Genomic DNA, 23,356 nt, shown 5'->3' with positions numbered 1-23,356 from the left:
TCTAAGTTCGCCTGCTTCTTTCAAGACCCATTGCAGGCATCTCTTCTGGTCATATGGAAGGTCATCAATCAGTGTGACAGCTCCCTTTCTGCATAGAAATTTTCCCATGAGAAACTGCATTATCTCTGGGTTGGTAAGGGGAAAAAAAACACCACAAACCCCAAAATATTACCCTGTCTTTGGACTGCCATATGGTGAACCTGTTCAAGAGCTGATAGCAACCACTAAAGCTCACCCCTATCTTAGGAAATAACTTTTTTCCTTATGAGCAGTTTGGTGCCTGTTACATAAGGATCTATGTATATTTTAAACAAAATTATTTAGGTCAATTACTTCTCCTAGGGCAAATGATGGCGGTGTTTCAGCCAGTGGTGGAGCTTTGCTCATCAGTTTACCAAAAAACCCAAAATAAGTGCAAGCAGAATCAACTCCAGAATCTAAGAATAGTACATTTTATTTTTCCCTCTTGCCTTCCAGATACTTCTGAGGGGAGTGGGAAACAAGGAGAGAAGTAGTTAGGTTTTCCCAGCCTGTCAGTGTGAGCCATCCTTCACCTGTATTTGGAAGGAGGAAAAGGAAGCAGGAGAATATACTGATTAGAGAGCAGCTGGACACAAAGTGTTGAAGCAAAACACCTGGATGCCATATAACCCTAGAGTAGCTTTATTATTTAATCTATAATTTAATAGTTCACCTATAAAATAATTACATTATACTTAAAGCATTTCTTCATTTTTTGCTTTCATTTATAAAACAAGAATTAAATACAGTTTTAACCATTACAAGCTCAAGTCAGTTTTTACATAAACACAGCTCCTAGAAGGAGCTTTAAGCTGCAGCATACTCATATTGCAAACAGGTGAAAAACCCAGGCAGGGCATAGCTTAAACGTAAAGATTCTTGCACGTTTTTCTTAAGTGAATTTACTTAGGGTGCTTTTCTCTCTCTGGTCCAAAATGCCTGACTTTCAGTTCATTCCTTTCAAGTGAAGACTGAGATCCCCGGAGTCTTAGAAGACTATACTGCCACCTTCCCCCTCTGTACGCCACCCACACCCTCCCTCTCAACTCTAGTCTGAACTGCACCCATCCTGGGGCTGGCATGATGCCACAGGGCAGGAGCAACAGCCCCTAAAACATTCCCCGTGTGAGGAGTCTCCCTGTGCACTCCCGACACGCTGGAAGGGCACAGCAGAAAAGCGACGTCTGTGCATGCAACAGGGCAGCCAAACCCACCAACCTCACCCTGCCCACGCCAGTCCCTGTAAACCGCTTGGGGCTCTTGTGGAGATCAGTCCTGAAAGCCTCTTAGGGAGGCCTCTGTCACATAATGGAGACCGGTGGCTCTGAAGCCCCGGCTGGCGACAGTGCTGAGCACATTAACCCCTTGAAGTGGCTGCATGCGAAGAGGCTGGTGGGGAGGAGCTCTGGCAGCAGGCTGCAGATGCTGAACTGTGAGACGTGCACAGGGAGTCGGCGTGTCATTTTTAATTTGTAAGCTTCAGACAACTGCGTGTGCACTGGCTTTGGTTTGGGGGAAGGGGCTGGTTTGAGACAGGATTTTAATGCAGCTGGGACTAATACAGATCAGAAGTGTAATAAATGGGGTATAAAGACATGTTAAACTCCATCAACTAAATAACAACATAGTATGATTTAAAATGAACTGCAAGTGTTCACCAACATGTATTGTGCAGGTCTCAAAAACTGAGTGGACCACCACTAGTGTAGCAATTACAACTTACTCTCTCCCTGCTTCCACAGCTGTGACCCATTCCAGCAGCACTGACTGAGGGCATTTGTCCTTTAACACTAACACATTAACATGGTTTCCAATCATGGGAGAGGCACCACTCCCAAAACTTGATGACACTTTCTTTTTGTAGCTTTTGTATTTGGTCCAGCAATGACCGAACTTTGTCCTTTGTGTGACAGTGCTTTTATACCTTTGGGGACACATCATTCCCTTAAGTGTTCTCTCCCACTACCCTTCCACCTCCCCTGGTTTGAGCAGGCATAAATATAAGGTCATAAATGGATGTTGTCCTTTTTGGAGTAGGAAATACACACACATCTCTAACATACAAAAACCTACTAAAAGCATAGTAAAACCATGTCCATTTTAAGCCAGACAGCCGACCTAGCAACCGAGTCTCTTAACATATTAATCGCTGGCATACTCTGCCACAAGAAAAATATACATGGCTAGGTCTATAATACTTTAAACAGCTGTTTACTATAGCTAGGTTACAAAATAAACACTGCTGCAGAGGCCATGTGTTCAATATACTCTAACCACAACAGCATCAGAATCCACCCTCAGTCTGCTCTGTGGTCACCGTGGCTGACCCAGCGCCTCACCCTCTTCCCCTTGCTTCTGATCTGCCGTTCAGACAAGCCCAAAACCATTTGTCATTGCACAAGCGAAGTTGTCTTAAGGAGAGGAGCCTCATCAGAGAGTCGCGCTTGCTTTTTGCACATTACTTCTCGTTACTCTCCCTCATCTGTGTCCCCCAGTCCTGGGCAGCACCCCAGCACTTCCAATTGAGAGAAGCAAGCTCCCGACCAAAGCACAGGGAAGGCATTCTCAGCTTGTGGAGGGAACTGGAGTGTAGGGCAGAGGGCTTTACTCCACACAGTGGAAACATTTAATGCTGGATTCAGCCAACTGGTCACTTAGATGATCAATCCCAACTTCTGTGAGCCTGCTCCACTCCAGAAGATTCAACTGCCAGATGATATTTAAAATAAAATGAAACTTTACGGTGAAGTGCCTAACACAGCCGGTTAAAAAGCATTATTCCAGTAGGCAAGTGACAAGGAGCCTTTCCTTGCTGGAGAGATGCCTCCTGAAAGAAAATGAAACACCAGGGAAAAAAAAGAAAAGAAGAAACAAACCAACAAAATGGACAGTCTGCTCAGTGGGAGAGGAGAGGCAGCGGTAAAGCTGATGGAGGCGACCCCAAGCAGCAGCTCCGTGCCTGTTCTCACAGTTTGCCTGAGCTGTTCAGATTCACAGACATGCACCGGCACTGCTTGACCTTCTGAATTTTCTTGAGTCGGAACGGTGGGTCCAGCTCGGGGCACTCCAGCTGCACGGTGGAAGAGGTGACCTTGTGCGGCTTGCAGAAAGCGCAGGACTGGAAGGACTCCTCCTCCTTCTTCACGTGCCGCGGGATGTAGAAGGAGTTGCACTGCCCGTAGCAGAAGCGGTTGATGATGGTGCGGCTGACGCAGCCCTCCTCGCTGACAGTCTGCCGCAGCGGCTGCGTCTTGCACCAGTCGCTCTTGAGGTACTTCCTCTCGGTGACCACGAGGGCCTCCTGGCTGGAGGCCAGCACCTCCTTGTTGAGCTGCTGCCTCCGCTCCGAGTGGTTGCTGCTGCTGCCTTTGTACGGGGAGGGAATGGCACCCGCGGGGCGGTTTTTCCTGGTGTCCGTCACTCGAACCAGTGCTGCCATCAGAAACACGGACAAGGCGTATTTCCAAACCATCCTGCAGGGGCGACACAAGGCACTGTTAGGAGAAAGGTATTTTCAAACCACAGAACTGGGATGGAGTTGGGACTTCATGCATGCTTTCAGAAGAAGTGGAGATCTTATCCTCTTTATAATCCCATCACTTTTCCTAGATTAGCTCTGTTCTAGGGTGATTACTTATCATGAAGAGGCCAGGCCCTTTGGAAAGCCACATTGCTCCCCCTCACCCCTCCCCAAACTCTCCAACTACTTGTTTATTTCCCCACAGGGACACTAATGCTTTCATGGCTGAAGTGGTGGTTTTACAGAAGCTTCAGCCAGAAACATTTCCTCCTTCTCTGTGAAAACCTGGGCCAAACAGCTGGGCAAACTCCTGGCTAGCAAAGGCTCAAGAGACTCTTGCCAAGATGGTGAGAGCTGTTTTGGGGATGGCAGGGGACAGGGGAAGGGAATAGCAGGTTACAAAAAGTGCACACCCATGTCTCTTCAGCCCCTGAGTCCCAGCCCAGCCTCATTCCCCACAGAAGTAGCAAGGGATGTCAAAACAAACATTATTATTTTAAATTGCTTCTGAAGTTTCTAAGGGCTCTTATGGCACTTACAGGCTTGTATTTGTTGTCTTTGTATGAGGCCAAAACCTTGATGGATTTATTTTTGCAGTAAGAGGAAATGCTTAGACACAACTTTGAGGACTTCACAACTGCAAGGCCTCTTGGGAAAATGGTTTAAGAAGGTTTATAAACATGAGAGGATTCAATATTTATTTTAGATTTTAAGGAACAGGTTAGAGCATAAGCTTGTTGCTAAGTTAAAATAGTCAGCCAGATGGCAAAAATATTTTTTCCCTATGGTTGTCTATTATGTATTCTTGTTCTGTGGAGCATCGCTTACCAGCTCTTTTCCAACTCATTTTAGTAATGTGTCTTGATGTGCTTCCAGAACACCAGACTAGGTGTACTAAATTTCCTTATAAAGTCAATGCTCACTAGTGAACTGCTCATTTGGCAGTTCATTTCACATCACTTTCCCTGGGAAAGGAGAACAGAGGGTCTCTTCAGTGCCAGAAGTGGGTGCACAGAAGCTTCCCCTTTGGAGACTAGAACACTTCCAAGTCTTTCTGAAGTGCTCTATTCACTTAATGGGTATTTTTATAGTGCACAGAAGAAAGACTTATCCCTCTCATCATAGTAAGGCTTCAAACCCTTCCAAGTAATGATTTTAATTTTTTTTCTTTAGAGAGATGCCTAGACAAAAAAACTACCATCACACTGGTAATTGTAATGTCTAACACTATAGACATTTCAGATGTTGCATAGGTACTCACATCTGGAAAACATATCACTTTCCAAACAATGACACCAAACAATCAAAAAAGTGTTTGCAGTAAAGGTGCAAACGAAGACAAGAATAGCAGTAGCAAATGCTTCTCAGCTAATAAAGCAGACCTAATATGTTTAACTTCTGTGGAGATAAAGAAAAGGAACTACTCCCTTAAGGTTATTTTCTAAGCCTACAAGATCTCACTGTCAGACTTGGACTAAGTTTCTAAGGGGAGAAGTCTGAAGTGCTGAAGGAAACAAAAGTACTAATAATATAGCTGTAAACAGAGGATGCTCTGATGCAGAGTTAAATTTCACCAGAGTGTATGCTTGAAATAGAACCACCTTTAAATGGAAACCAGTATTTCTAAACCACAAAAAAGTTCATTCATTTTGCAACCATGCCATCTCCCCACTGAATACCCACTGTAGCCATGGGTACTTTCAATCAGTGGCCTATTTTCACACTGCTTAGCATTCAGCATGCAAGTCCAGAAGTTTTGTCCAGAGTCTTAAACGAAGCACAACTAGACTTGGCTTTGCTGGCAGGTATTGTCGCCAAGTCCACTGGATGTCAACCCACACAGCCAGGCCAAAACCTAATCAGGTAATTAGTTTCAGTTGAATCTAGTGTTCCATGCTTCCTTTCAAATTCTTCTCATGTTATTTTGCACTGATGGCTGCATTTCAGTAGTAGATAAAACAACGGATTCCAAGTGCTTTGTGTTTTATATAGAAAGGGAAGGAAAAGAAACCAGATTTATAAACCTTTATCTTCTAGAAAAAGACAGAGGTGAGCTCTCCACAAGATGCCTCATGCCACATTTCTCAGGCATACTCTTCTACTCTTTTGAAAAACAAGGGATACTGCCTCTCCAGTCTCATTTCTCTGACCCCAGCATAGAAGAGGACAGCAAAGGTCAGAAGGAGAGACACACCCTTTCTCTCACCCCCTCCTCCTTTCTTGGGAGGATCTTTAGTTTTTTCCAGCTTTCATGACTCTACAATTCTATGAAACTCCATGTTACCACACCTGCCCTTTCTCTTCATCAAGTGCAGCTTGAAAGGACATATTTCCTTTTTGTGTCAAGAGTGATGGTCAAACAGAAATCCTACACAGGAATTCAGGAAAGCTGACAGAGAACTAACAACTCAAAGTCTACAATACAGAGAAATACTATAGCAGTATTCTAATTGCTTAAGTGGTTTTATGTAGGCATGGAGAGCCATTCAGTAGAGTAAGTAGGATTTATTCAGTAAGTCTATGTTTATAACTAATAAAGCATTATTAATCAAAGCCACCATTGTACAGTTATAAACCAAACACTGCAATATGTGCAAGTACTTCTGCAGACAGGTAGGAACGCACCACTGATTTCTGTCATTGATCCTTATCAAACTTGAACCTTAAAATATTTACATAAGGGAGTAATAATCTATTCTACACTAGCAGGTCAAATGTGCATTCTGTCAGATTGTGGAATTTCTAATCACAGTGTTACCCCTTACTAGCCTGCAAATCACCCCTTTCTAAGCCCTGGCACACAGATCCCCTATTCAAGCAAATAAGAGTGCAAACAAGGTCACACGGAGCCAGCAACTTGCCAAGGACTACACGTATATTTTCAGCGCTCACATGCAAAGGGAAGAGAAACTTCAGGACTCCCGGAGAAAGAGAACATTTTGGCAAACTCAGTTTGAATGCAAAGCAAGACAGTGAATGCTGTCTGCCTGCAGACAGAACAGGACGAGAAGAAACACAAAACGTATTGGAGAAGGATCTGGCTTTTGGCAAGGACAGGGCAGTTCTGCCCTACTTAGATGGAACAGAATGAAACAGCATGTGGCTGAGACCATGCAAGCGAGAACTTCCTCAAGAGACCAACACCCCTACGACTTGCACCAGTGCCAGCCTGGGCCCCCCCTTCCTGCTGCACTGGGGATCCCCATAGCAGACCCAGTGGCAGCTCCTTTGCGACAGTTTTCAGGTTCTTCAAGCATTGTTGCCAGCTGCTGCCAGTTCCCCCCACACCTTTTCTCAGTGTGTTGTGAGCTGAGAAAAACTTAACCTTAGACAAGACACCCAACAAAGCCTGGCTGCATTTACATATCACAAGGCAAGTTTTTTCTACTTGAGTTGAGGAAATCAGCATCAAGTATGAGTTCATAAACTCATCAAACCCCACATGCTGGAGCTGTGCTATCAGCTCCAGGTGTTTAAAAAATCCTCGGCCATGGAAGCAAGAATGTCAGAATCCGGCTCTGTCATTCAGTGGTCAGGTCACTGTGCTAGGAGGGGAAGACCCAGGATCACTGTGTCTGTCCTTAGCTTTACTTCTTCTTTGTATCCAATTAGTATGTAACATCAAGTACCTACCAAGGCAGGCTCCCTCTGAATACCGACCTTCTGACTCTGTAACTCATGCATTCTAGAAAGGGAAAGTAATCCAGCTTCAGAGCAGGGCATGTAACCCCCAAAAAGCTTATAGTTTTGTGCTTAGGGAAGTTTTCTCTGAATTGGAGCATTGGATTTGCTTTCAGAATTCAAGATCATCGTTTTCACAGAAGCCCCCCTGGGAAGAAGTGGGTGCTATGATCTGAAAGGCAGGGCAGAAGCCTACACCAGTGCCCATCTGTGCTGAGTGGCCACTCTGATGTTTCCTCTAGTTTTCACAGTCATGACCAGTTTCTCAGCTCAGGATGCAGATTCTGACTGGGAGTTCCTGGTTTGAAGATCAGTCTACTTCAAGGTTGCAAATGGACAGAAAGAAAGAGGGATGTAACTGAAAGATCACTCTGATATTTTATGTTAGCTGCTCAGGAGGCGTGAGACCCATTTGTTTGCTTTAGCACCTACTTTGTAGCACCTACAAAGCACTCAGCATTATCATTATTATCAGCATTCCTGGAAGCATTCAGCTCTCTGATATAGGTATAATACAATCATCTCTCCACCAGGCCTTTCTGGAGGGAATTGAGAAATAAAAGTGGCAGGCAATTTAAAGCAAAACAAAACGTAACAGAACACAACAACAACAACCACCAAAAAAACCCCACCAACAAAAACAAAACAAAACAACAACAACAAAAAATACAACCAAAAAATCCAAACCTGCAAAACCTGTCTTACCATGGAATTTGAGACTCTACCTATTCAGCTTAATCACAGTATGGATTGATGAAGAAGATTTAGTACTATAAACACATCATACACCCATCAGAAGTATAGCCTCAAGTACTGTAAGAGCCAGTGGCTGGGAAGATGATAAGCAATTTCAGAGATTTTTTTGCTTCTTGAAAAATTTAGATTTAATTAACAGCTGAAGAGCTTTCCCTTGGACAAATATTTCTCTGTAGCTACCAGCAAAAGACAGACATTGCAGACTAGATTAAATCAGGTCCCATAACGTAGTACAGTACATAGATGGCCACATTTGACTACCTGTATTGCTTGCTTCCAGTTTCCACCCTGCAAACTTCAGAGACATGAGAGCTCTCCTTAGGGATCACTTGATCGTGGCTGAAGGTGGAAAGCCCTGTCACCAAAATGTTTTCTAATCCTCCCTTACTTTTCTATATTAGACCCATACAGAAAAAGAATCTGTATAAACCAGGCATATGTATAATAATGTAAGAACACAATGTACATGGTTAGTTCTCACATTTAAGATGGGACACAAGAAGTGCTCCTTGAAGACAAGCCAGGCAATAGCTTTTCAAAGAACTAAAACTTGGCTTTAGCAACAGATGTGGAAAGCCAGGAAATATCAAATTCTCCACCAGGAAGCCAAAAATGCTATTTATTTAATTTATTAATAGTTAGGCATGATTCTAATGGTACAATGTTCTCATAAAGACTTCAATAAAGACTAATCAGGCATCTTTGTGCAAGGGAGGTATTTGGTGCTAACTTTTCTCTTTTAACTATCCTTTGGAAACTATTTCTCCCATGTCCCAACAGCATTAGCAATAACTGAACACTGTACTGCATCTCCTGTTGCAGAGACATGGGAGTCTTATTAAATCGTTCCATCATTAATAGATTCCCATTACTAAATTGCCAGAAGTGAGGCCAGCTACAACAACAAAACATGCAGGAGGCTGGGCAGACCAAACTTTAAAAAATGTGAAAAAACACAATACTGCAGCTAGGATTCAGTAATCCAAATCTGCATTATAGCAGTAGCTACTCCTATGTTCTCGGAGTATCACTTTTAAAAACCACTTTACAAAACACAAAAGGCAGCAATTAAATACAAATAATTAATGCCATTACAGAAATTTACAGGCAGAATTTTTTCCATTTTTGTCCTCTAAGATCCTTCTACAGTCATTTGAAAGAAAGCAATTTTGTTGCATCACAGCCCTAACAGTAGATGGTTGGGGGAGAAAATATTTCTTTCAGACTTAAAAATTCCTAGCAGCCTCACTGGCTCACTTGGATGGAGATCCTTCCTTGTCTCCATCCTTCTTTCTCCCTTCCACAAAGGGGATCCATCCTTTTCTCTTGCACCAATACCTCTCCCCAAGAGAGTCAAGACTGTCTACAGGGAACACCACAAAACTTTAAGGAACCAGGAAAGGTCCTCCTGCAGGCTGAATGTCTCAGGAGCCACACTCTACTGTGCAAGCTCTTGCTTTGTTTTTTGAAAAGGGGAGATGAAGTTAGGTTTCAACAATGCCAGCCTGCATTCCTCAGAACAGGACAGCATTTCCCCAGTAATGACAGAACTTAGAAGTTTCTAATTTTTTTAAGCCAGGACCAGGAGTTTGTGAGAAGAGTGACCAAAGAACTGGTTGTAAACTACTCCAGAAGACAGGAGAGGGGGGAAGAAAAGTATTGATTAAGTCAACCCTGGTATTTTGACATACTTTTATCATTAAGGAGATGGAAATACGGTTAGACCACTTGGAGTGAATATAGAGAGGTTGTCAGAGAAGTAGAAATGAGACAAGGAAGGTTGAGGCCATCTGGAACTAAATCTGGCCAAAGTTGTCAATGGGAACAAGAAGGGCTTCTTCAAGTGTAACTGTAGCAAAAGGAAAACGAATGATAATGTGAATGCATTACTAAATGGAGTGGGGATGCTGGTTACAGAGGACACAGATCTACTGAACATCTTTGCATTGGTCTGACCCAGCTCTTGGCATCTCTGACCCAGGAGACCAGCGTAAAGGAATGTGTGAAGGAAGGAGGATTGAGTTAGAGAACACCTAAGCAAATATGACACCCACAAATCCATGGGCCCTGACAGGCTGTGCCCATGAGTGCTCAAAGACCTGGTGGACACCACAGCAAGGCTGTTCACGATCATCTCTGAAAGGCCATGGCAGTCAGGGGAAGTGCCTGAGGACTGGAAGAAAGCAAATATCACACCAGTCTTCAAAAACTGCAAGAAGGAGAACCCAGCGAACTACTTTGGAAACACTCTGAGGGTGGCCAATCTCACCTCAACACTGAGAAAAGTGATGGAGCACCCCTTTCTGGAGTCCATCTCTAGCCATATGAATGACATGAAGGTGATCAGGAGAAGTCAGCATGGATTCACAAATAATAAATCATGCTTGACCAACCTGACTGCCTTCTGCCATGAAACAATGTGTATAGATGAGGGGAGAGCAGTGAATATTGTCTACCTCAACTTTAGTAAGGCTTTCAGCACTGTCTCTCACAACATCCACACAGGCAAAGTCAGGAAGTGCAGGCTGGATGAGTGGACAGTGAGGTGGATTGATGATCCCAGAGGGCTGTACCCAGTGGCCCACAGTCAAGTTGGAGGCCTGTCACTTTTGGTGTCCCCCAGGGTCCAGCACTGGGCTCAGTGTTGTCTACCTTATTCATCAATGACTCAGGAGAAGGGGCAGATGCCTCCTCATCAGTTCAGTGAGAACACAGAGCTGGGAGGAGAGGCCAACAGCCCAGAGGGACCAGCAGCTCTCCAGAAGGACCTGGGCAGGTTGGAGAGGTGACCAGAGAAGAACTGACTGAACTTCAACAAAGGCACGTGCAGGGTCCTGCTCCTGGAGAGGAGTAACCCCTGCACCAGCACAGGCTGGGGGCTGAGCTGCTGGAAAGCAGCTCTGTGGAGAAGGACCTGGGGGTCCTGGTGGACAACGAGCTGTCCAAGAGCCAGCAGTGTGTCCTTGTGGCCAAGAAGGCCAATGGTGTCCTGGGATGGATTAGGAGAGCTTTGCCAGCAGGTCAAGGGAGGTGATTCTGCCCCTCTGCTCAGCCCTGGTGAGGCACATCTGGAGTGCTGGGTCCAGTCCTGGGATCCTCAGTACAACGAAGATGATTAAGGGACTGGAAGCTCTCTCTTATGAGGAAAGGTTGAGGCAGCTGGGTCTGTTCAGCCTCAAGAAGTGACAACTGAGAAGGGACCTCATCAATGCCTAAAAGATTCTTAAGGGAGGGTGCCACGAGGATGGATCCAGGCTCTTCTCAGTGGGGCTGAGCAATAAGACAAGAGGCAACAGACAGAAACTGATGCATGGGAAGTTTCATCTAAATATGAGGAAGAACCTCTTCATTGTGCAGATGACTGTGCAGTGGAACAGATTGCCCAGAGAGGTGGTGGGGTATCCCTGACTGGCAACATTCAAGGATTGTCTGGATGCACTTCTGTGCAATGTGCTCTAGGCTGGCCCTGTTTGAGCAGGAAGGTTGGACCAGATGCCCCACTGTGGTTCCTTCTAACCTTACTTGTCCTCTGTGATTACATCCATGATAAATACCAGTGCTTCCCAAAAAACACACACATATAATAGATGCAATTACTAAGGCCCCAAGCTAGAAGAAAACAGTGCAGGAAACAATGATGCAAGTTTGTTGGTTTGGGTTCTTTTTAAGGCTAAATGTTAGCCAGGTAATACAGTGAAGAAAAACTATCTACTATCTACACTATCAACTTCATATGACCATTTAACAGTAGCAAAGATTTTGATTCAACAGTTATGTCAGCACTTATTTTAAAACAGGAAAAGTGAAATAAAGAGAAGGAATGAAAGCTGCAAGAAATGTAAAAGCAAATTCATCCTACAGTACCTGTGGTAACATAGCGAAGCCTTTTTTAGGGGACAAGGAACATACTCTGAATATTAGCAGGTAACTGGACAAAGGGATTTTTTAGTACCATTATGATTAAAAGCTAAATTTTGTTGTTATTTCAGCTTCAGAAACTTGTGGTTTTAGAACCAACCACAGACAAATGTCTGCCTGGTGAGCACATGTGAACTGTCCCAAGCAGAGTGAGATGTCCTACTCAGAAGTGTCTGGGTAGTCATCAGTGCTGGCAGCATTTGCAACACTGGGTAAAAACAGGGGGAGTGGGAGGAGGGAAAAAACCCACAAAATAAAACCAGATTTCTGCTAGCTGTCCATGAGGCTGATTCTCTTCCTCACAACCTGGTTTTGAAGAATGCTACAAGTCAGGGGGTGGAAGGAATGGATACAAGAGCTTTTTTGGAAAGGACTGATAATTCTCCTATGAATCTAAAAAATGTCTCTCTGCAAGAGTGAACAAAGTTGAAAACATACTTGGTCTCCTTCTCAGTGTTTCTCAGCTTTTCAGCACAAGATAAAGAGCCCCAAAGAGGCAAGTCAGTTCTGTTTGCACATGAACATTTTGTCCAGCAAGTAAAAACAGCCTACATTTAACTTTATTCTTCTGTGTCGAAGGCAGCTGTTACACTCCCAGCTGGCAGCATTTCATTCAGGAGAAAACAGCAGACTTCTGCCCTTGGGAAACTAAAAACTAAATCTGAAGAGAAGCAGTGACTTGAGCAAATGTCTTCATTTGTGACCATCCCTCAGCCTGTTGGAAAGGAGGACAGTCAACACAAGAATGGGGAAAGTTCAGCATTTAAATACAATAGCTCATTTCGTGTCTTCCTCACTGGAGAATCAATGCTACAAAAGGCTATTTTGCAATGAACAGTCTCCATTATATTTTTGTTGTTTGCATTACAACAGAACACAGAAATCTCATCCGAGACCAACGCCTGACTAAGCGACACAACTTCAAATGTTTGTAGCCTGACTTGGTGACCAACATATGGCGGGACCAGATCTGAGCTCAGAGGGGAAGTGAGTTACTGGAGGTCAGAAATTAACTGAGAATGGACTGTTTCCAACATCTTTCAATTGCACCGCATGGCACCAATACTCTTCTTTTTGCAAAGAAATACAGATTTGTTACCCTTAGGCAAGCTTTTCTTTAAAAACACGATACTATTGTAAATGAAAATTGTTTTGTATGAAAAAAATTCCAATATAGTTTCCCTGAGTTTTGGTAGAACAGGGATGGGGTTAGGAACTTCATTTCTTTGTAGCTTCAAACAACACACTACTTCCAGAATGCACAGCTCATTTTCTAACCCCAGTAAGGGAGTTGCCCATTAATCTTCAATATACGTTCCTTACTGTACTTGCACCATTCTAAAAAGAGGGCATTTGAATGAGTTCTGTTCTAGGAGAAAACTGGGGTCTCTAAAGCATCATAAAAGTGCTCAAAAGAAGTGCTTGCTTCTCTCAATGATAAGAAAAATGCAAGGACTTCTAAAATCAACAGGTGGCATGTAATCTTGTATGTAAGAAACACTAGATTAATTAGCAGAGAATTAACACTTAAATTTTCCAGATTTTCTGGTAGATTCAGATAGTTTTACTCTTTCAGGCTCTCTGTCAAGATGCTATCGTCAGTTACCACATTATGACTCTGGTCATGTTCCTGTTTGAAAAATTGAAAATGTTATTGATAGTCTAGTCTTTATATTATGAATTTCTGTAAGCCAGTATCCTATTCATAGAGCTGAAACACAGATGGTTCAAATAAGAATTGCTCCTATCCCAATATCCCATAGGCTAATCTTTCTCTTAGGTAGTATGCAAATTCCCACACACAAAAAAAAAAAAAAAAAAAAAAAAAAACAGCCATATATTCCACTACTCTCCAGTATGTTACTTGTAAGAACCAGGCCAGCTGTATTTTCATACAGTTGTCTTAAAAATGGCATCTATTTATTGCTGGGAGCATTTTTCATTCACATTTATCTCTGCTTAAATTTGTCTGACAAAGCATCAGTCCTCCTGATTAAAACTTAAAGCAGTTCTGGGGACAGAGTGCAGAAGATCTCTGCTAATGAGCAAATAAAACAAGTACTAGCTCCAGCTAGGTCTATGCTATACAAACACATAACTAAGTGCCGTACCAGAATTATTCATTTTACAGAAAAGCACTTTTTCTCCTCAGTGAGGTTAAATCTAGGGAATCCTCTCATCCTATTTTGCCTTTCCTTCAGTTTATTTGCAACACATCTGACACCTTCTCACAAATATTTTTTTTCCTCTGCCAAATTTCAAATGGGTTGAGCAGCGAGGCAGGTTTGAAACTTCTATTGAATTTCACTTAGTGTGTTTTCTCCTAGTGTACACAGGGACACATGAAAAATATTTCAGGTTAGGGGACATGGAGAACAAGTCAATGGTATCACAATTTAGAACAGGAGGTGTGAGTAGCAAAGCAGATGTTTAGGGTTACTGGCACACAGAACACACCCACAGAAAATCAAAGTTCATGAGCCCTAATGTTCACATGTAACACAAGACACCTTGAAGTAGCAGTGGGTCACCTCAAAGTTTTTAATACAGTCTCTCACCCAGGGTGTAAGCTGGCCAAACAACATAAAGCTTGTTTGCTTGTTTGTTGATGGAAGCCAAGCAAGAGCGGGTCACTGCTGCACAGCACCCATGGTATTATCCTTGGGTTGATCCTGTAATATTTTGTAACCCCTTTTGTTCACAAACTTACTTGGAAAATTACCAGATGTTCTCCTCTTTCCCCAACACCACCAGTCTTCTTCTTGGCTTACTTTTGCAGTTATTTTTTGTGTGTTAACCAATGGCTCATCACAATCCCTGTTTAAGGAATTAGTTTTGTTTCAAATGTTTAACTCAGCTGTGGGCTTTGCTCTACAAGGACCTCTGTTCACTCAGGGTCTCTACAAGAAAAACTTGATGTTTCTACAACTGAAATATAATTCACACCTGTAAGGGCTCAAAAGTGCAGCACCACGTGCTCTGATGGGTTTTATTCCTGTGTTTTTCCATCACATAAACAAATGTGACATTTGGAGTTCAAAATCTTTGGAGTTACATGGCTTCTTGGCTATCCGAGTCCACGCACCAGTTCATGCCTTGGTGCAAGTTATTCAGTTTGGAAATATTTTGACCCTTGTTTTTAAATTGTTTTCTAATACATAAAAAAGAATTTTTACTTGACTACATGTCTATTGATATTTCCAAACTGACAGTAACCTTTTTGACTGTCATAGCTGTCAAATGGACTGCTGTCAAAAGAAAAAAATCTTTTGAGATGCTAAAAAGTCAGGAATACAAATAAAATTTTAATTATATATCCACTATCAAGATAAAATGCTAAATACCTACACACTTCTAAATAACTTTCCAGCAGTATTAGAAAACATATACCACACAGAATGAATGGGCAAACTGCCATTTGTGTGTGTGTCACAACTAGAATTACATAGAAGACAAATTTTCAGTTAAATGCAGCAGGAAGATTCATAGGAAATTTAACATGCAAATATTGGAAATTTACTCCATCCCTCCCACTTCACACTGCTGGCAACACGTGGCTGTCCCACATCTATGTTCTTGTGGCTTTGATTCATGCTCAGATCAGTGATTCTCCTTCTGTCATTACACACAGAATGTAAATATTTGCTCTGTCTGTATTCTGGTTTACAGACCTGACCCACTACTGAATATGAAGGCTGTAATTCAATCACAGAAGGATCTGTTGCCATGTGTAAACTGGGATTTTATGTTTTATGACTTAGGCTTTGCAGAGCAGCCGTCTTCCTACTCACCTCCCCCTCTCCTTGCCCATGACTGAATTATAGTTGTCTCTCTAATTGAAGCCTAGTATTATTCTATTTCTCTTCTGCGGAGAGAAAGACCAGAGCTATCATTCTGAATATACAGCAAGCCACAGGAGCCTGAATGAGGTACTCTAATGACAGGTCCTCCTCCACAGCACATTTGCAGTCTTTCTGCTAATTAATTTGATTTCCTTTGTCTAGACTAACATAATACAGCAAGTTATGCTCATTTAAAGGGAGATCGTTAGCCTTTCAGTCCACTCCAAATGAGGAAGAAAAAAGAGTCAATAGTCTGGAATCTGGGGGAGACTGACTGACTTTGTCCTTGACTACACCATTGCTTATGTTTTCACTTGACCAAGACTTTGTCTCCAGGAGAACCCGAGACAGCACTATCATCAGAGGAGAGACTATAATCAAAATCAGATATCGTCGGTATGTGCATGGCAAGGCAGTGGCAGCTACACAGAAGGGTTCTGCCTATGATGGACTGCAGTCAGCAGCTTTCTTCCTGGCAATCACTTGGCATTTGCTGTTCACAGCTCCTGACATCCTCAGAGGGCTGAACAAACATGTAATTAAAAACACACACAAGCTGGTTTCTTCAGATTCCCTTCACAGAACAAAAGGAGATTCAGTCATGTGCCACTGGACTAGTAAACCAGAGGCAAAGCTAGTAATGGAGTTAAAGAAGTAACTTCCTCACTATTTGGAAAGCAAGACCTACATTTGCCAATTTTGACAATGACTGAAACTTAGGAGCTTGACAAAGTCTCAGAACTGAGCTGTCAGTCAAATACAAATTTGGGAAATGGAGTGATGCATGACAAACAGATGATCAGGCCTGGATTTGAAAGTTCAGTCTTCTGAGTCATCTGGGTAGATCCAGTTTTAAACCCAGCACGGAAAGTGACCAGAAATCAGATATCATATAGGAGTCCTGTGGGGTGGAATGAGTTTGAACAGTTTTTAATAACAACAGGGAAGATCTTCCCCTATGGCAGAAGAAGAAGGGAGAAAGCTGACAGGGGCGATCACCAACCCTTTCTGCTCACACATCCACAGAAAAGTGCCAGAGCTCCCCTACTGTAGACAGTTTCAGAACCACTTCTATCCCTGTAACCTCAGTTGCACTTATAAATTTTGCAGCATCAGAGAGGAAGGATTCCAACTTCATGACTTACTGGCTGAGGGGTTATTTTTTTGGCTCATAGTAACTGGGCACCTTTACTCAAACACAAGCAGAAGATAAACTGCACCTGGAGGCTCTTTATTAACTTATTCTGACCTTGGTTTTTTTCACATTGTTTGGCCATGAGCCATTCAAACTGTGTCACCACAGCTAAGGTTTGAGTATTTTTCCATTATTGACACTTTCAAGCTCAGCAGAAATAGACAGTAAGTGAAAGGAAACCTAAAGATTTTTCTCTTTGGCTTGTTCAGAAAGCTAAGCTCAGAAAGGTCAGGAAAGTAGCTTGGAAAAAGTTAGCCAACATCTAGCTATAAATTTCAGTGTGAGATCACAAGCTCCATTTCTCTTTCAGCAAAGCAAAGCAAAGACTCTTCCCCAGATTTACCTTAGGCAGCCCTTCCTTGAATCTAAAGGAGACAACACTTCTGGTAATCTTGGATGACCCCATGTTACTACACAGAAGGAAAAAGATAGCAAGACCCCATTGCATCTCCGTGCTTAACTGGATTGAGAGTAATGAATGGTCCAAGTGAAGTGGCAGAGAGCTTCCCTTCTGACAGGACTACAGTGTGAGATCCCAGCTCACAGATCACATGGTGATCCTAGATCCACATGTGACCAGTAAATGCAAAACTGATTGGGAGGAGAGGGAACGAGTGACCAGGAAGGTTGCCCATTCAGGGTTTGCTTTGGTTTCTGTTCTCTTACTACAAAGCAGTCAGGGAACATAGGCATTACAGTTTACACCTTTCTACTAATCCTCACCACTGGTTCAAGCAATCATGTATTTCATACTGAAGCAGCAAGGGAGTTTGATCAGATGAAGGTTTTGTTCGATTCGATGAAAGTGCTTGGCTCAGCAACTGGATGCCATCTGTGCCACCAGCTAAGTCTCACTGTAGCTGATTATAATCAAATAAGATCATCCCAAAGAAAATGCTCTGATCTGTAGGTTTACTCTGGTTCCTCTGGATCACACACACAGCTCACATATTCATTTATGAGTGATTTTGACCAAAAATATAAAAATCATTATGCACGCATGAACTAGATTTTTCTAATTTGTTTTCCTATGTCTTGGCTGAACAGTAAACTTTTTAAAGAAGTTATTTGTAGTATGGGATTAAGAAGATAGGAATCTAAAATAAGGAATGAGGGAAAATATTTGCTGACACTATGAGAACCAGACATATTGAAAGCCTCATCTTGATATTGGAGCAAATATTAACATTGGCTGATGTCTCCACTTAAGATCAGCTAAGTAATAAGATTCTGAACTGTCCCTTATTTTTCTTTTCAAGAAAGAGGTGAAGTGAGAAAAAATGTTTTAAGATACTGCCAATGTAAAATTCTAAATCCTCAAAAGAAAGAAGACGTTTCACAGTGTTAACATGTAACATGTTTTTGCCTCAGTAATGGGAAAGCCCTAAAAATGCACGGTAATTCAAACTAGGGCCTTCAGGTGCTTTCAGTCTAAAAATGTCTGTATCTCTTCCCCTGAAAAAATATCTTTGAAAAACAGTTTTGATCAACACTTCTGAAAACTTTCATTCCCACTGTGTGAAGAGACAAAAAAAGTTTCAACTGAACTTACCACAATTCCTGTAATATGATGGACCTCAATGGGTCAGTGATAACCACAGCCCCTTGGGACTTTCCATGCTTGTATTTTGAAAGGAGGCCCAGTAAAGAATTTGGCTTAGGAAAACAAGACTATGCTTCCTCTCTTCCCTTACTTAGTTTCAGAACAACAGCTTTTGCTTTGAGTGATTATTTCAGCTTCTGTAATTTTTCTCCAGCACAAAATTATAGAGAAGCTTCATACATATCAGTGATTTGAGCAGCGTAAGAACATGGTGAATGTCAGAGCAACAGAATAGTAATTGGGAAAAACATTATTAAAAATGTACCTAGAAGAGGTAAAGTTAAAAGCAGCCCACCTGTCTGGAAATCTAACTTGGCAAAAACTCCTTCTTCCTAAGAAGCTCTTAATTAGCACAAAAACTGAAGAGCACTAATTGCTACTTGGCAAAATTCTGCTTATTAAAAACACAGGGGCATTTGTGGGTTTTTTTTCCCTTGTTTCCCATCCTCAAAATTAAACATCTTGTTTTACAACACAAATGAACTAAAAAGCTACATCAAAGCAAGTGCACACTTCTGTAACTACATCTTTGCTATAAACTTGAAGTAGAGGATTCTTAAGCTTACCTAAGAAAATGTTTAAGAAAAGAAAAAAAAAAGGAGTGAGAATTAAATCATTAAACTGTATGGTTTAAGCAGAATGTGCAATGGCACTGCAGACTTGATACAGAAAACAAGGCAAGACAGGTGATTTTGAAATAATAGAAACAGAGTTTAGATTGTGAGCTACCAGTGAATTTACAGCATAATAGTACAGAAGACATAAAGAGCTCCCCTTGATACTATAGTTTTAACAAGGTCTTCTCTACCTCTGTTCTCCACCCACCCCCCATAAAAACCAAAATATTATTTGTTTAAAGCTGCTTGCCAAATCCACGGCAAAGCATCTAAGAGAAACAAGAGATTTAGTGACACGTTAGAAATAGGAGACAGGGACATCCCTATCACTTGAATCAAAGTGAGCAATCCAGAAAACACCTGTTCCCACACCTACAAAGCCTCCAGCTTCCTTCTGGACTGTGACATTGCTTACGTGTCCACATGTTAGCATTTCTGTAGGATGCCCAGACATACAGCTGGGTACGTGGTGATGATGTCTTCTGCCATTCACACAGAAGATGGATGAAGTTTGGGAGGCTCTCAGCAGCTCCCCAACAGCCCTCCTTTGTCATGCATGTTTCACATACAGCCACCACTGAGTGCAAGACGAACAGCACCAACTGCTTGCTACCAGTCATCCAAAAATGCAGCCAGTGGGGGACGCTACTTATCTTTCGTGTAACGAGCCTTTCAACAACATCTTCCCTGATTATGAATGTAAGCTCGTGGTTTCAGTACACACATGAACCGGAGATAATTTGACCCATGTTCCCCTCCCATTGTAAAAAAATAAAACAAAACAAAACAAAACAAAACAAACAAACCTCTAAAAATGGCAGAAAAGGTTAGTGGGAAAATGGAAAGCACAAATAGGCATTTACCATATTTTACAGTTAAAGCTGGATTATGAGGTAGGCAATAAAAACAAAATTCCTAGACTTGAGGGGAATTACAGTACCGAATTCAACATGGTTTTGATGTCACTATGCTTTGAGGTATGGAGGGTGAGGTCTTGATTTAAGCTCCTTGAATTATATCATCCTCCCTGACAAATTAAGAAGGTCATTTTTTCTAGATTTTCGAATCAAGATAAAACTAATCACAGACCAAAGTAATTAAAACGTGTGCCTTTTCCCCTCATTTTTACATTCTGATTGAATACTTCAGCATATTGGTTCAAGTATATATTCCCACTATATATAGTAATTTTATGACAGCACAACACCACTTTCAGGAAGAGTGATGGCACATAGAAAACCCTCTATCTTACCTATCTTACCAGCAATTAATATCAGCAGGATATATTTCTCTTTGCAAACCATGCCCCTCTGCAATAAAGCTTAAATCATCTTATGCTGTCACCCAATCCAGGGTGCAGTTTAAGTCCCATGGACTGTGAGCCACTGTCACTCTGCCCCTGATCTCATGTTCCCCCCCACCCAGGACACAGGCATGTGTACAGCCACACAGTCAGCAAGACAAGTTTGCTGCTCCAGCCAAAAAAGGTTTGTCTTTTTCTACTCGGCCGCAGGATCAGCGGTGCTGCTGGGCTCCTGTACCAGTGCTGGGCTGCTCTGCCTCCCCAGCTCCAGCCTACAAGCACGCTGCCTCCAACCACTGGCCACACCACACCCTGATACTCCTTCCAGACTGGGGCCTGGGAAAGCTGTCACCCAACTTACCTGTTTCAGGGCGGAGGAGGCTAATGTAACTGGGAGGGTGTGGCTGATAAAGGCGGTGTTGACAGATGAAACTGCATGCTTTGGCTTCCTATAAGAGATGCACGGTCCTTACATCTAAATGTAAGTTATGATGTTAGCAGTACAGTCTGTACCACTGCAGTGAGAAGGATTGATAATAACAATAACAATAATAATAATAATAGAATAGAATAGAATAGAATGTGATGAGTAGCCCCATTTCAGATGCCCGAGAGCATCGTAAAGGTGTTTGTTTAGGCTGACACATCAGAGACAGTCCCTTGTGAGAGATGCACACTCCTCCACAGTGGTCACTGGAAGCCAGGTGAGAGATGTGGCATATTTGAACAGGCACATGTGCTAAGGCAGCCAGCTCTCCATCAAAACCTCATTTTGTTATAAATACACAAGAACTTGATTATGGCAAGTGTCTTAAACACTACAGCTCTGACTTATGACTAGATTTCCAAAAGTGGTATGCGTAGTTTATCTCAAGTCCTCAATAGATATGGGGTACTTAAAAAGAGGATCTTTTATCTTATCTTGAAAATGTGCTCTGCAACTGTAGTGCAAAACTAAATATTAAACATGGAAAAAGAAGCATGAAAATGTACTCTAACTTCTCCATCCTACTGTCTGACTTTAGAGTGTCTTGCCTTTTAAGTACAAACGCTTCTACTGCCAAAACACCAGGGTTTTAAGTGATTAAACACAACCACTGGTTACACTGCAAAAAATGATGATATATGAAACACTGATGCCTTCTGCTTCACTGTTTCTCCATTATCATTATCATCCTACCTGTCCTAACGTTTACTCCTGTGGATTCTCCATGCCTGATCCAGAATCTAACCTGGAAGATGGTGGCAAGGTGGCTCTTTCTTTGTGTAAGATGCTACGTGCCCATGCAATTACTGCAAAGCAAAATTAAAACTGAATTATGGACAAACAAACAAGTTACTGTGGTTTGGCAAAAAAAGCTGGAGGAAACACTTTTCCATTCTCTTTCCATGTAACAGATTTAACAGAATACTCACAAGACACAATCAATCTGCTGGTTTATAGCTTGAAAAAAAAAATCTGTCAGAAATTATAATACATTTTGAATGCAAATATTTGTCCAATCTCCCTTTCAGAACAGAGCACTAGAGCTGTAAAAAGTGTTGGTCACTTGTTCTGCTGTTGAATTCATACGGATTTTTGCCCTCCTTAGGCAAAAGCATAAGTTGTGCATTCACATGCCATGGTAAGAGATGGCATGATGCTGCTAATGCCTGAATGAGAAACACACAAGGGAAATATTCAGGAGCATTCATTCAGCAGAAAGCTGAAGCGGTCTGTTCATTTGGCCCCACACTGCTTCTCAGGTGACTGCTCCAAGGCCAAAGAGCACCAGCTTGTACATCTGCCACCATACTGACACCACCATGACCAGCCAGCCAAAGAGAACATGCCTTATGCACAGAACCTGTCCATTAAGCTTTTCCCATGTTACTGTACAAAGGCACCTCCATTCTCCAAAAGCCTGGGTGACTCTGAGAACCATGTGGGCTAAGGCTTTCCATTTAACTGCAGCTGCTTTTATGCAAGAATAAATGTAATATAATTAATAGTCAACAGATAAGCTCTCATGCAGGTATGGGAGTATTTTAGTAATTAGGACTCTGATTAAGACAGGGCAGCTTTAAACTAACACTGTAGAAGTTAAGCAAACACTTAATTGGCTTCCTGCATTCAGGCCTAAAAGCCTGTTAAAGTTACCAGACCTTAGAAGAAAACCTACCTGTGATAACCTATCCTGCACACCAGCAAGTCATAAGCACCAGGGAACACACCCTCTACCCACTTGTAATTAGAACCAAGAGATGGAGATTGTGCAGCAGTTGAATAAGTGTAAAGTTTGGATCAGATGGCATTTAAACAGGGAAAGGTGCCTGCCATCTTAAATGTATAGCTCTTATTTTTAATCAATTGTGAGGTAATATTTATTCTTCTTAAAGGCTCTGTACTTCACAGACAGCTTTTTGGTAAATTAGCTTCCATACAATCCCCCAGTTTTCTGTTGTTTCAGTGTGCATTGATGTCTCTCACAATGGGCATCAAAGGAATACATTCATCCCAACACATTCCACAGTAGACAAGAAACTCCTCTGCACCTGGAAATTAAAACAAAAATACAAAAGCAGAAGCTAATCCAATTTATATGCTAAATGCAGATCTACGACCAGCACCCTTCACTGATAGGTACCACTCACAGGTACACTGAGGATGTTAAGGACAAATTAAGAGTCTATTTTTGACCCTGAAAACATGGGTGCACAAAAATAAAAAATGGATGTAGTAGATTATGAACTAGTTCTGGGCACCATGCTTCAGGAAAGCCATGCAGTCTTCCCAGAGGGAGGCAAGGAAGAAAGACAAGAGCATATATATATATACACACAGAAACCAGTTCAATGGGGCAAGGTTGCAGGAATCAGTCATCTTTAATAGAAAGAAGCAAAGTCCAGAGGAGTGACAT

The 23,356-nt window shown here is 42.1% G+C and overlaps 1 protein-coding gene across 1 annotated transcript in view; it reads right to left on the bottom strand.

Annotated features, from left to right (window-relative positions):
• Positions 1 to 472: 472 nt before the first annotated feature.
• Positions 473 to 23,356, bottom strand: part of GREM2 (gremlin 2, DAN family BMP antagonist) — a 40,679-nt gene continuing 17,795 nt past the window's right edge. Inside the window, exon 2 of the mRNA XM_063390396.1 lies at positions 473 to 3,494. Coding sequence (XP_063246466.1) covers positions 2,987 to 3,493 — 507 coding nt within the window. The 5' untranslated portion in view covers position 3,494 and the 3' untranslated portion in view covers positions 473 to 2,986. The remainder of the gene's footprint in view (positions 3,495 to 23,356) is intronic.

The sequence above is a fragment of the Prinia subflava genome, chromosome 2, assembly GCF_021018805.1.
Source record: "Prinia subflava isolate CZ2003 ecotype Zambia chromosome 2, Cam_Psub_1.2, whole genome shotgun sequence".
NCBI lineage: Eukaryota > Metazoa > Chordata > Aves > Passeriformes > Cisticolidae > Prinia > Prinia subflava.
The sequence above is the reverse complement of the archived record's forward strand: the minus strand, read 5'-3'. Positions and strand labels throughout refer to the sequence as shown.